At 46.3% G+C, this 13717-nt stretch overlaps 1 protein-coding gene across 1 annotated transcript in view; it reads left to right on the forward strand.

The window, feature by feature from the left end:
• The first annotated feature begins 1105 nt into the window (after positions 1 to 1105).
• The window catches only part of DYNC1H1 (dynein cytoplasmic 1 heavy chain 1), a 68712-nt gene continuing 56100 nt past the window's right edge, over positions 1106 to 13717 (forward strand). The window contains exons 1-4 of the mRNA XM_059183140.1: positions 1106 to 1507; positions 10649 to 10736; positions 12857 to 13030; positions 13242 to 13497. Of these exons, the coding sequence (XP_059039123.1) occupies positions 1252 to 1507; positions 10649 to 10736; positions 12857 to 13030; positions 13242 to 13497 (774 nt within the window). The 5' untranslated portion in view covers positions 1106 to 1251. The remainder of the gene's footprint in view (positions 1508 to 10648; positions 10737 to 12856; positions 13031 to 13241; positions 13498 to 13717) is intronic.

Genomic DNA, 13717 nt, shown 5'->3' on the forward strand with positions numbered 1-13717 from the left:
CATCCTACCAATCAGGACTCAGCTCTGTGACTGTGCACTCTGTTACAAAAATAATGTCTTTGGCTTCCATTCCTCCACCCAATTTAAGAAGCAAGTTATGAGTTTGAATTTTCAAAGGCCAATTAATGCTCCTTAAAAGAAACTGTCATCACTAAACCAAGAATGTGGGCAGCCTGGACTCTCACCCTTATGTCTTCTCGGGCTAAGGGAGGAGATCCAGGTGGATGGGAGGTGTGGGGAGCTTTAGCTGGCAGGCATCTCCGCCCCTGCCTTGTGCCGCCCCAGAGGCGGAGGCCCATGGAATGACAGGGCCAGCCCTCGCTGCTAGGAGAGCATCACTGTTCTAGAAAGATGCTCACACCGAGGTCTCCCCCTAGGTCATCACAGCATCCCAGGGGGAATTCTCTCATCATTAGCAGCCAGCATCTACATCTTGGCTTTACCCCACCGTTCAGGTGGGTGTCATCTCCTGGCTGTACCTGACACCGCCTCTGCAGTCAGAGATCCAGCCCCAACCTTCAGGCCCCCCTGTCTTTGTAAAGTCTAGTTCCTCCGCTGGGACTGTCCCCTTCCCCATCACCCTCTTTCCAAACTAGCAACGCGGCCAGCCCCCTCATGTCCTGTCCCTCTGAAAAACGTCCTCACTCTTCTCGCGTAGATCTAATCACACATAAGTCACCACTATGTTTTAGCACTCAACACATTGCAGTCATTCGTCCAACGCAATAATACAGGCTAAATGCTGAAAGCAATGTCGGTCACACGCCAACTGCTCCAAAAACACGTTAGCTCTCGTCACGAACGCCGTTCATTCAATATTCACGGAGCGTCTCGGGCTCTGTGTCGCAGCTGTAGTCCCCGACCACCCTACGCCGCCCACGCGCCAAGTCAAGATCCCACCTTTAGGCTTTGCGCTGCGGGCGAAACGCGGGACCCGCCCAGCGCCGGGACTACAGGTCCCAGAAGGCTGCGCGGCGTCGTCGCCGGGGGCCCGCACGCGCGCATGCGCAACGTCGTGACGCCGCGGCGGCGAGCGGGCGCTAGTGGCTGAGGCGGCGGGCCGCGGGCGGGGCGGGCCGGCGGGCGGCGGCCTTTAGGGCGGAGCCGGCGCCCGCTCCCCTCAGTCGGCCGCGGTTAGCGGACGGTCGACTTCGGGCGCCCGTTTCTCTTCGTTCGTCCGCTCGGCGCTCGCTCTCGTGCGGAGCCGCGGCCGCCTGCCCAGCGCTCCCTGCGGGTCCCGAGCGCGGCGCCATGTCGGAGCCGGGCGGCGGCGGCGGCGAGGACGGCTCGGCCGGCCTGGAGGTGTCGGCCGTCCAGAACGTGGCCGACGTGTCGGTCCTGCAGAAGCACCTGCGCAAGCTGGTGCCGCTGCTGCTGGAGGATGGCGGCGAGGCGCCGGCTGCGCTCGAGGCGGCGCTGGAGGAGAAGAGCGCGCTGGAGCAGATGCGCAAGTTCCTGTCGGACCCCCAGGTCCACACGGTCCTGGTGGAGCGTTCCACGCTCAAAGGTGCGGGGCCGGGGCCGGGCGGCCGGGGCCGGGGCCGGGGGAACGGGACGCCGGACGCCGGACGCCGGACGCCGGGACGGGAGCGGCCTCCGCGCTGCGGGCGCCCTGCGGGGTGGGTCCCCGCGGCCGCCGGGCGAGGCCGGCGCCACACCCCCTGCCAGGCGGGAGTCCCGGGGGTGCCCCCTTCCGGGTCGCGGGGAACGGACAGCGGGTGCCCCCGTCTTGCCGTCACGCAACACAATGGGATCGCTTTGTCTGCTCGGGCCTCAAGATGGCCGAGTTGGGTGGAGACAGCGTCTCCCGGGCTGAGCGCGGGCGGAGGCCGCATCCCGGCCTCCAATGTCACATGAGCTTTTCGGTTTCGATTTGGGGCCGGGCCGTCCTCGCGAGGGATGGGTCAGGGGCAGACCCGCGGAGCCGTGCGCGGCCTGGGTGTGGGGGTCGGAGCTGACGGGGGCCCTGGCCGGCTCCCGAGCGTCCTGGCACTGCCCTGTGCGGACCCGGATGGGAGGCCCGGGGAGGGACAGACAGGGCCGACCAGGGCCGCGAGCAGAGCATCCCCGTTCCGGGTGGATGTGCGCTCCCAGGTCGGCCTCTAGGTCCTCACGGCGTCCTTGCCGTCTGGGTGTATCTCTCTCCGTCGGTCGCAGACAGGCTCAGCGGAGATGGCTCGCCCAAAGTCAGCAGCTCATTGCGCTCCCTGGACTGGAATCAGCATGTCCGTGTCCAGTACACTGCGGGGTTTCGCTAACCATACCTTTGTGTTTGTGTAATGCCTAGATGATCCTAATAGTGACCCTGTGATGTTTGAATTTCGTTTATGGAGTTTTTATTGTTTTATCATTACTATTACTATTAAGATTTTATTTTTCTGTCAGAGCGGGCACAAGCAGGGGGAGCAGCCGGCAGGAGGAGAAGCAGATTCCCCGCTGAGGAGGGACCCCAATGTGGAGCTCGGTCCCAGGACCCTGGGATCATGACCTGAACAGAGGACAGACACTTAGCCGACTGAGCCACCCAGGCACCCCTAGCTGACAGATATTTTAAAGAGGGAGACTCTGGTTAGGCACCTACATGGGGAGAGGAGGCAAAAGATTTGCGCATTCCAGCAGTCTCCTCTAATAGTGACCTTCCCAAAGCAAGGCTACATCCCTCTTGAGAATTGAGCTTGTCTTCAGGGAGAGTTCCTGGACTCCGCAGTACCACTTGGTAGTTGATGATGAGTGTATTTGACAGCACAGAATGGGTGTGGCACTGGCCTGGGAACCCAGGGGGTGATGTTCAAGTAAATTTTACCCTTAGAACTAAGGGATTGGCCATGGTCCGAAGATGTTTGCCGTTCAGCTTCTGATAATCTCAAAACAAAACAGAACTGTAAAGTTCTGCCAATAAGGGGATTTATACTGTCTTACCCCCCTCACACACACACTTAATTTCTTTCTGATAGTTTGTTTCTTTCAAAGGCTATTTCAGAAGATGCTTCATTGTAGCCTCTTGTTTCTTTGAGAGGGTGAGAAGGTCAGAGTGTCTGAAAGATTCACATGGAATGTTAAAAGCAGATGAGCCATTCAGACATATTTACACTATTAATGTTGTTTATGGTTTTCTGTTATGCTTGGGGTCATGTTTTCCAGCACGGAAACCATTAGTGTTAAAAAATATATATTTTTTTAACCCACCTACTCTTTCAGAAAGAGTATGTATTTAGTCGTGACAGAAAATTTAAAAGTATGTAGATAAAGAAAAAATCACTTGGAATCCTTTGACCCAGATATAACCAGTGTCAGCATTTTGGAATCTTTCTGGTTATTTTTCAATGAATATGCATTGTTTTATTAAAATATATTTTAATTTGTATGAAGTTGCTGTATTTTTAGTAGTTTGACCTTGGCTAATTCTTGATCATGTTTTCATTGCATAGTTTATATGTTAAAATCAGTGATTTCTACCTTGGGACTCAGTTTCTTTTTATGGAAAAAAAATTGTAACTTTTGTTTTTGCTTCTTGACTGCTCATCAATGATGGGCTTTTCTCAAACATTAGAACTGAACTTTGCTAAAATTATTGGGTGGAAGCCCTGTTTCTGTAGTATGTAATTTAGCAAAGCAAATGTCCAGCCATCCATGTCTTGGCTCCGTAATGACTTGCACTTTTGAACATTGAATAAGGAATGAGAGTGTCTAAAATTGAAATCTTACCTCATTCCTGTATTTATAAAAATTTTAAAAAAAGTATTTTTAGTGACTCAACCTGTCTGTAATTTATTTTTCACTTGAAAACTTTAAGGAAAGACTATATGGTTGCATCAGTCTTATTAGCATCCGGACTAAACTAGCATGATTTAGACAGAAGTACAGACCCAGGTCACTTGACTGGAGGGCTTTCCTCCAGGTGGTTTTTGAGTTAGCATTGGCTTTTGAACATTTAATCAAATGTGAGCAGCCATTAGCTAGTTACAGTAAAAATGTTTGCTTTATAATGTGGAAAACAAATCTAAATTCTTTAAAGTGAGTAAAGACTGTCAAGAATGAAGTGGCTCAGTGGGTTAAAGCCTCTGCCTTCGACTCAGGTCATGATCCCAGGGTCCTGGGATGGAGCCCCGAGCCCTGCATCAGGCTCCCAGCTCAGCAGGGAGCCTGCTTCTCCCCCTCCCCTCTCTCTGCCTGCCTGTCTGCCTACTTGTGATCTCTGTCTGTCAAATAAATAAAAATAAAAATATTTTTTAAAAAAATGAATGAAGTCATAAGGCGCACCTAGGTGGCTCAGTCGTTAAGCATCTGCCTTCGGCTCAGGTCATGATCCTGGGGTCCTGGGATAGAGCCCCATGTCGGGCTCCCTACTCAGTGGGAAGCCTGCTTCTTCCTCCCCACTCCCCCTGCTTGTGTCTCCTTTCCCGTGCTCTGTCAAATAAACAAATAAAATATTTTTTTAAAAAGGATGAAGTTATAGTGAACAGAGAAAATTACTTTTATTTTATCCTCCCTACACTTTTTTTTTAAGATTTTATTTATTTATTTGACAGATAGAGACCACAAGTAGGCAGAGAGGCAGGCAGAAAGAGAAGGGGGGAAGCGGGCTCCCCACTGAGCAGAGAGCCCGATGTGGGGCTCGATCCCAGGACCCTGGGATCATGACCCAAGCCGAAGGCAGAGGCTTCAACCCACTGAGCCACCCAGGCGCCCCATCCCTACACTTTTTATGGAAAGAATTTTCCAAACACTTGTCATTGAACATAAAGCATTTTTACATGAAGCTATATATATATTTAACCACCCCAGCTAACTGTAAAGTTTTCTGTTGAAGTACAGTATTTCTTAAAATGTAGAATAAAGATTGCGAATTTAATTTTATTTTGATAATAAAGCATTGGAGAGTAGGTGGGAAGGGGAGTGTTAAATGATAACTCCTCTGATTTGAAAAATTGAAATCTTTTTTTGTAATTCCTGGCCTGTAGAAAGTTGTTTTTTCATGGTGTACTTCTAAAATTACAACCAAAGAGAAGCTTATTACTTAATACGCACCTTACAATTTTAATGATGTTCTGGAGCAGTTTTTACCTGGCGTGCATTTCCGGTTGGGTGGTAAAGGTTGGGGGCCGGGAAGAGATGCTGCAGCTTGCGGCTGGTTCCAGGAGGCTCCAGCTTGTTGGGGGCTTTTGTTTTTGTTTACATTTGGGTGTCTTAGGCTTGGTACTTTGTCCTTAAGACTGAAAATAATGGCTGCCTTTAGTCAGTATTTATCCTAAGCTTGGATTCTAGTTTTTCCCAACAGACATAATTCAGGGGGTTTTACCTCCTCTTCAATAGTGCAGAGATGGCTAGGGACTAGAACGTGAAAGAAAGGTAGAACTTCTTACAGTCCTCAACTTCATAGAGATCCAGCAGTGTGGAAGGTTTAATGGGGAATATTTTTGTGGATTTTAAAAATTATTTTTCTGAGGACTTGTTTTCTCTAAAGGATGAAGAAATGATGACTACAAAGTATGCATTTCTGGCCTTTGCTTTGTCCCCAAAATGGTTAGTGAAATGGTTAGCACATTCGCGGGAAGATTTTTCTGTGGCACCACACTGCCTTGAAGCCCAAGGCCAGGAGTCCCTGAGCCTGGGTTCCTACTGTCCTGTGCTGTCACACTGCGGGCGGGGGGCCCTGTACCCTTCATAGGACAAGTCAGTCTGCAGCTCACTAGGTTTGAATGTGTAGGGTAGCATAACAAATGGCGCTTATGGGCAGCAAAGGGAAAACCGTCATCACTTGTTTTAGAAAAGTAGAAAAGTAACATTGGAGGGGAACTGTTTGCCAGTGTTGTCGCGCATTATGTGGTCTTTAACCCTCCGTTCCCCTTGCTAACGGTGCTGTGAACGGAAGTCTTCAGGTTGAAGAGAAAACTCAGACTTTCTCACCATGCCCTGAGCCTCGTGCCAGAGCAGGGAGTGGTTGTGGCAAAGAAGTCACAGCCCCTCAGAGGGAGGACAAAGGGGTGATGGGTGTCCAGGTGACAGGAAAAAGCACCAGATGCAGGAAAGGGGGACGCTAAAGCAAACCTGTGAGAGAAAAGGGAGAGAGCATCTATGATGGCGATCAACCAAAATAATGTGGCCTTCGTAGGTTTTGGATTTTAAGAGGAAAAGAAGATGAAAGATAAGGAGAACCCGGAATGTGTAACGAGGTATTTGGTAGTTTGTGTGGGCCTAAGAGAGCGGCTGGCTGCCTTTGCTGGGTGGAGAAGACACTTGCCTCAAGGCTGGGAGGAAGGAGGGGGCAGTTGAGGGAATGACCAAGGACGGGGAGCTGCGCTCCTCTTCCCTTGTGCGCTCAGTACCTTTTGTGAAACCTGCCCTGCCTGGGGGAGGAAGTCCAGTCTTCAGGTAATTGAATGCACATCTTTTTATGTTTCACTAAGCAAGATGTAACGCTCGCCTAATTCACAGGGTAATGATGGAAATCACTCTTAGTTTGAAATACATTAAACTGACCATTCAGAAATTTACACAGATTCATGCTAACTGACATTGTGAACATCTCTAGAAATACAACTCTCAGAAGTTAACCAAAGAAATGTCCACAGGTCACTAAATGTATATTAGTGTGGCTCTTAGCAAAGGACCTGGTGAGGCAGCTCCGTGCTTTCTGTCCCAGTACTTTGACTGCCGGCATGTACTCATGGACAGGACGCCACTAGGCTGTTAAGTATCGACCAGTAACGTTAGCAGCGGTAGCGAACAGATTCAGACTTTACTGAAAGCAGGATTGCCTGATGAAATATGCAGATTGTGTTAGCTATAAGATTCTAAATATAGCAGGATTAGCAGCTTCTTTGTTACTAAGAATTAACTATCATGTGTCTTTCCCCTTCTGAACAGTTAAAAAAATGTTTCTGCAGAAGTAGAATGTTACACTATTATTATTTGGAAGATGTAATCATTTATAGGGAGGCAAAAGGTTAAATTATTTGATGGCAGTTTATAAAACAATGAGGTTTTTTTCTGCTAGGAATCAGACATATTCAGACTTCATTTGATCTCTTTTTATGGAAAATATGCATTAAAAAACTAATGCAGAATATATTCTGTGACTTTCATAAATTATTATCATCAAAAGAAATTAGGGTCTTAACCAAGCAGTAGAGGACCCCTGTTGGATATCCTTGTCTGAGGACTGTGTTTGGGTGTGCCCTCCCGAGCTCTGGCAGAGTGCTGCTGCATTGCGGTATTCCCAGCACGGAGCTGGGAGCTGGGCGTTCCCAGCCGGCCGAGATGGAGCAGAGCCGTGACTCATCTCCTGGCCTGCCGCCCAGTTCCTTTAACCCTGTTTGCATTAGGAAGTGCCGGCAGCAAGGTTAGATGCTGCATCCAGTTGGCACGTTTTCTGTGAGGTTTTATTGATTTAGATGGTGGATTTTTGTCTTGGAGGAAGAAATGGTTCAAAGTTACGTCGTTAATTTCCTTTAATGATTACAAAATGTTACTTTGCTGGATACTGTTTGGATGCTATTTTGATGATGCATATTTTATATAATTCATAGGATAGGGTTTGGAAAATTGAGGGAGAAAATATTTCATAATCCTACCACCCTGACAACTGTTTTAGTTTGGGAGTGTTTCTTTATGCTCCTTCATGTGCTTGCATTTTAGAAATTGCAGCCATCATGTGTGGTTGGCTACAGGCAGTGTGATCGGTCTTATGGTATATCCATATTTTGGTAGTTAGAAAACCCGATTGGTTTTGTTTAATTGTTTTTTGTTTGTTTTTTTTTTTTTTTTTTGTAGTTAGTCATTTTTTAAGAACAGCTAGGAAGTACCTGGCATACTAGAATAGTTGACCACCTCCTCTACTTCCTAAAATTATACTAAAAACAGTATTTTGGAGGAGTTATTGTCTTTTTCTTTTTTAAGATTTTATTTGACAGAGATCGCAAGTAGGCAGAGAGGCAGGCAGAGAGAGAGGAGGAAGCAGACTCCCTGCTGAGCAGAGAGCCTGACGCTATGCGATGTGATGTGGGGCTCAATCCCAGGACCCTGAGACTGTCATCTGAGCCAAAGGCCAGAGGCTTAACCCGCTGAACCACCCAGGTGCCCCGGAAGAGTTATTGTCTTAAAAGATATACTAATATTTTTTTGTCTTAAAATATATACTAATATTTTTTTATCTTTCAGTGTAAACTTTGTATTTGTTTCATCTTAAAGCTAATGAAGTAAATAGCTTTTGCTCAGACTTTATATACCCAGATTTTCATATTTGTTTGTACTTAAAGAAACTTTTTTTTTTTTTTTTAAAGATTTTATTTATTTATTTGACAGAGAGAAATCACAAGTAGTTGGAGAGGCAGGCAGAGAGAGAGAGAGAGGGAAGCAGGCTCCCTGCTGAGCAGAGAGCCCCCGATGCGGGACTTGATCTCAGCACCCTGAGATCATGACCTGAGCCGAAGGCAGCAGCTTAACCCACTGAGCCACCCAGGCGCCCCTTAAAGAAACTTTTTATAGACCACCTAATTTAATATCCCACCCCCTCCTCTGCTGCCCATTGTATTCAGTTTTTACTTTTTTTATCTTAATCCTAGTATAGTTAACATACACCATTACGACTAGTGTCAGGTACAGTATAGTGAGGCGTCACTTCTGGGCGTCGCTCAGTGTTCACTGTGAGCGCACTCTTCACCTTTCGCCTGTTTCACCACCACCCCCCGCCCCACTCCGCTGCCCGTTTTCCAGAGGAAGAAAAATGACTAAGATCACGAAGTCTCTGCCTTGCTGACATCATGACGTAAAAGTGAAGGTGAAGCACACGTATCGCGTTACTCCTCGGGTAGAAATTTTTGCAGATGATTGCTTAGCAGTGCATGATTGCTGAGACGGTTCAGCTGGGGCATCAGTGCTAGAGCTGGAGGTTCGGATTACTTCCCGTTCTGACAGATTTTAATTTTTCAGTTACGGTTTTTAATTATTTAAAAATTTTGTTCAGGGGCATATAGGCGGCTCCATCAGTTAAGTGTCTGACTGTTGATCTCAGCTCAGGTCTTGATCTCAGGGTCATGATTTCAAGTCCTGCATTGGGTTCCATGCTTAGCCTGGAGCCTACTTTATTTTTATTTTTTTTATTTTTATTTTTTAAAGATTATTTATTTATTTATTTATTTGACAGAAATCACAAGTAGGCAGAGAGGCAGGCAGAGAGAGAGAGAGAGGAGGAAGCAGGCTCCCCGCTGAGCAGAGAGCCCGATGCGGGACTCGATCCCAGGACTCCGAGATCACGACCCGAACCAAAGGCAGCGGCCCAACCACTGAGCCACCCAGGTGCCCCATGGAGCCCACTTTAAAAAAAGAAAGAGGGATGCCTGGGTGGCTCAGTTGGTTAAGCAGCTGCCTTCGGCTCAGGTCATGATCCCAGCGTCCTGGGATCGAGTCCCACATTGGGCTCCTTGCTCCGCAGGGAGCCTGCTTCTCCCTCTGACTCTGCCTGCCACTCTGCCTGTGCTCGCTCTTGCTCTCTCTCTCTCTCTGACAAATAAATAAAATCTTAAAAAAAAATAAAAAAAGAAAGAAAGAAAGAAATTTTGTTCACATGCATCTTGAGCTATCTTACTATTGAATTCCAGTAAGCCTTTTTTTTCTCCTAAGATTTTATTTGACACAGAGAGACACAGGGAGAGAGCAGACACAAGCAGGGGGAGTGGGAGAGGGAGAAGCAGGCTTCCTGCCAACCAGGGAGCCCGATCCCAGGATCCTGGGATCATGACCTGAGCTGAAGGCAGATGTTTAATGACCCAGCACCCAGGCGCCCCCTTAATTAAAAAGTTCGATTTTTAAAATGACTAGTGTGCATGCTGTTCACTGCATGGAACGCACCATGGTCCCTGCCCTGCAGGAGCTCACGTTCGGGGAGGAAGATGCATTCACAAATCGATCCCAGAGCGGGTCCTGAAGCCTGAAGAGTGGTGTGACAGCGGAGGGGAAGGCTCAGTGAATGCCTCTCCGTGACCCTGGGGATGTTCGTTGATAATGATTTTCTTGATGGTTGTGTGCACTTTGTGGGGTGCTTGACGAGGCGCTGTGCTGGGAAGGACCCTGGGTTTGGAATCACAGACTTCTGAATTCTCACTTTGTCCTTTTCCAGACATGTTTTTGGGGGCAGTTGACTTACATTTCTTACTTGGACATGGGTAGAAGGAATCATGCCAAGCCCCACAGTGCTGTCATGAATGTTACATGCGTGACAGACCTGCAGTCCTTGGGAAATAAAGTGTCTGTCCCTCGTGAGCGTTGAGCAAACACCTGACCAGAATACCCGGAGTGGGAAGTGGAGAGTGCCTTCTGTGCTGGGAGCCCGAGGGAGGAGACTGCCCCGAGCGGGCGGTGAGCAGTGGCACAAGGGCACCACCTCTCACTCCAGGGGGTCAGACCCTGCTCGGGTGCCTCCCACACCCCCGGGCAGGCCAGTGCCTCCCGACTTCCCGGAAAAGGAATGGAGGTGCAGAGAAGTTAACTCCCTTGCCCAGGATCACACAACAAAGTGCCTGGGCCAGGAGTCAGGGGAAAAAGTGGGAAAAATAGGTAGAGCCGAGTCATATGGGGGTTTAAATGTTGGGGGTTGGGTGAGGAGTTGATACTGACATGAATTTGATATCCTATTTATTACAATTTGTAGAGGATGTTGGTGATGAAGGAGAAGAGGAAAAAGAATTCATTTCCTATAATATCAACATAGATATTCATTACGGAGTTAAGTCCAATAGGTGAGTAGTGTGGATATACTGTTACCTTGGATTATAAGCTTGTAAGAATTGAATGTAGATCTTAATTGACTCAGACGAAGACATTAAGAAAACACTCAAGAATTTAGATTAATTCATGTATTGAATCACCTTTGATTTTCATATGCTGAAATTCAGAGGATTTCCAAGTCAATATAAATTCTGAAAGATTTTTATTTTAATTGCTATGTCATGGCATCCATTTTAGGTTTGAGCCAAAATGTACTTAACATGTGTAATAATAATTCTAAGATTATATATGAATTTTCTTTTTTGTAAGTAACTAGTAAAAACCTAATAAAGGTTGTTAGGTAGAGGTCTCATTCTTTTTGGTATCAATCCCTAAAGAAAGCATTACTGGTTCAGATGCGGTATGTCACTGAAGTCTTTAATGCATGACTAGAGTTCTCCACCTTCTAGAAAACTGGTGTCAATTTACATTCCAGTAGACAGATCCAAATTTAAATATGTAAATGTTTAATTGTACTGCTTCAGCTTTTTTTTTTTTTTTTAAAGATTTTATTTATTTATTTGACAGAGAGAGATCACAAGCAGGCAGAGAGGCAGGCAGAGAGAGAGGAGGAAGCAGGCTCCCTGCTGAGCAGAGAGCCCGATGCGGGGCTCGATCCCAGGACCCTGGGATCATGACCTGAGCCGAAGGCAGCGGCTTAACCCACTGAGCCACCCAGGCGCCCCTGCTTCAGCTTTTTAAAACGTTTTATTTTGAATAATTTCAAGCCTACTAAAGAGTTGCATGAATTCTCTACAATTGATATCAGATGTTGGTTGTTAACAAAGTCACATTTGCATCATCACTCTTTTTCTTGAACCATTTGAGAGTTGGTTATAGGCAACCTGCCCCATTACCCCTAAATACTTCAGTGTATTTCCTAAGAACAAGGACACTTCTATTCATAGCCTTGATACAATTTTTAAGTTCAGGAAATACTGGTATAGTACTAGGCACCATGTGCACGCACATACTGTTTCAGTAACATCCCTGACAGTAATTCTCCCTTGACCCAGAATCTCATTCTATGACTTTCATGATACTGACATTTTTGAGAAGTACAGACCAGGGATGATTAGATTTGTTTGTGCATTTTTGGCAGGGGTACTGTTACGACTTTTTCCTTCTCAGTGTGTCATGTCGGGAGGTTTCAATGACTTTTTAGAATAAAAAAGTATTATGTGTAAAGTACTGGCCTGGAAATGGGAAATTTAAATAATTTTTTTTTAACTCTTCATTTAACCATGTTTGAGCGCCTAATGTTATGTGTAAGATGTGGCAGTAGGTATGCAGAGAAATAAAACCTGGTTCCCAAAAAGCTTGTGGTCTTTGGAGAGAATGCTCAGCACATACACAACTGACTGTACCACTTGGCGGAATCTTAGGGGCACAGAATGGCACGAAGCACAGAGATTGGAAAGAGGTTCTGTTCAGGGGAGGCCGCGTGGAAGAGCTTATGCCAGAATTGGGTTTTGAAGGTTATTTGGAATTTCAGCAGATGAATGTAGATTTCTTAAACAAAGACACAGTGGCATGTCACGGTCAGAGAATGGGACATCATTTTAAGCTTTGTCTTGGGTGGGGAAGAGGGTGCATAGCAGGAGGTAAAACTGCAAGAGTTTATTTAGGCCAGGCTGTGGGGGGGGAGGGCTGCAGTGCCCTCTTGCCACTTTAACCTGTGGGTGACTATTGTTTACTAAAGCCTATATGTCACTTAGTGCCATAAAGAAATGGTACAAACTAGCATATGATCAGATTTAAGTATACCATGGCTTGTAACTTGCAGTTATTAGGGAGGGTCATTTGAGTGAGGCCGAGATCATGAACTCAACCTATATATTAGACGAATTAACTTTGCCTGGTTTCGTGGTCATACGCCAAAACCTTAAGCTTGATTCAGTTGCTCTCACCTGAGTAAAGAAAGATAAGCAGTGCGTTTCCCTATTAGCAAAGCAACTCTTAAACATGCTCTTGATGTGACTTTTAAAGTATGACACTCTAATGAATTTTTAATTCGTGTGCTACACACAGTTAATAAAACTGATTAGGAATGAGACTCTTTGTCCTAATTTCTTCTTTTGCTTTCTTCTAGCTTGGCATTCATTAAACGTACTCCAGTAATCGATGCAGACAAACCGGTGTCTTCTCAGCTCCGAGTCCTCACGCTCAGTGAAGACTCGCCGTACGAAACCTTGCATTCGTTCATCAGCAATGCGGTGGCTCCTTTCTTTAAGTCCTATATCAGAGAGTCTGGCAAGGCAGACAGGTAAACACCATTTTTCCTCTGTCGGTTTGAAGACACCATGAAAGATAATGTGAAATTTGGGAACTGGGAGGGCAAAGCTAGTGAACCCAGAGGATATAAGTCAGTTGCATTAATAAGATATATATTACTAATGTTTGACAGACGTAGAATAATAGGATCTTTTGGAGACCAGCAGCACACTGAAGTTTGAAGTGTTTGTTAACCTTTTTAGGGATGGTGATAAAATGGCTCCTTCTGTTGAAAAAAAGATCGCAGAACTTGAAATGGGGCTCCTTCACTTGCAGCAGAATATTGAAATTCCAGAGATCAGCCTTCCAATTCATCCCATTATTACAAATGTTGCAAAACAGTGTTACGAACGTGGAGAAAAGCCAAAAGTTACAGACTTTGGAGATAAAGTTGAAGACCCAACTTTTCTCAATCAGTTACAATCGGGAGTTAACCGCTGGATCCGAGAAATTCAAAAAGTAAGAGCATTGTATTGAGTGTGTTGTATAAGGTGCTTTGCTTTTTACTGTCTCTGGAAAACCGGTTTGAGTTTTTGTCAATGAGGTAAAGAGTCCGGTGACGTTAGCAGTGCTCTCCAGGGTCCGGACAGTGCGCAGGTGTTTAAATATTAACCCTGAGAGAGTGTTGATCCCAGCGGTCTCATACCTCTGCCTTCACTTACTCAACCACTTACAATTG

The sequence above is a fragment of the Mustela lutreola genome, chromosome 7 (assembly GCF_030435805.1).
Source record: "Mustela lutreola isolate mMusLut2 chromosome 7, mMusLut2.pri, whole genome shotgun sequence".
NCBI classification, from domain to species: Eukaryota; Metazoa; Chordata; class Mammalia; order Carnivora; family Mustelidae; genus Mustela; species Mustela lutreola.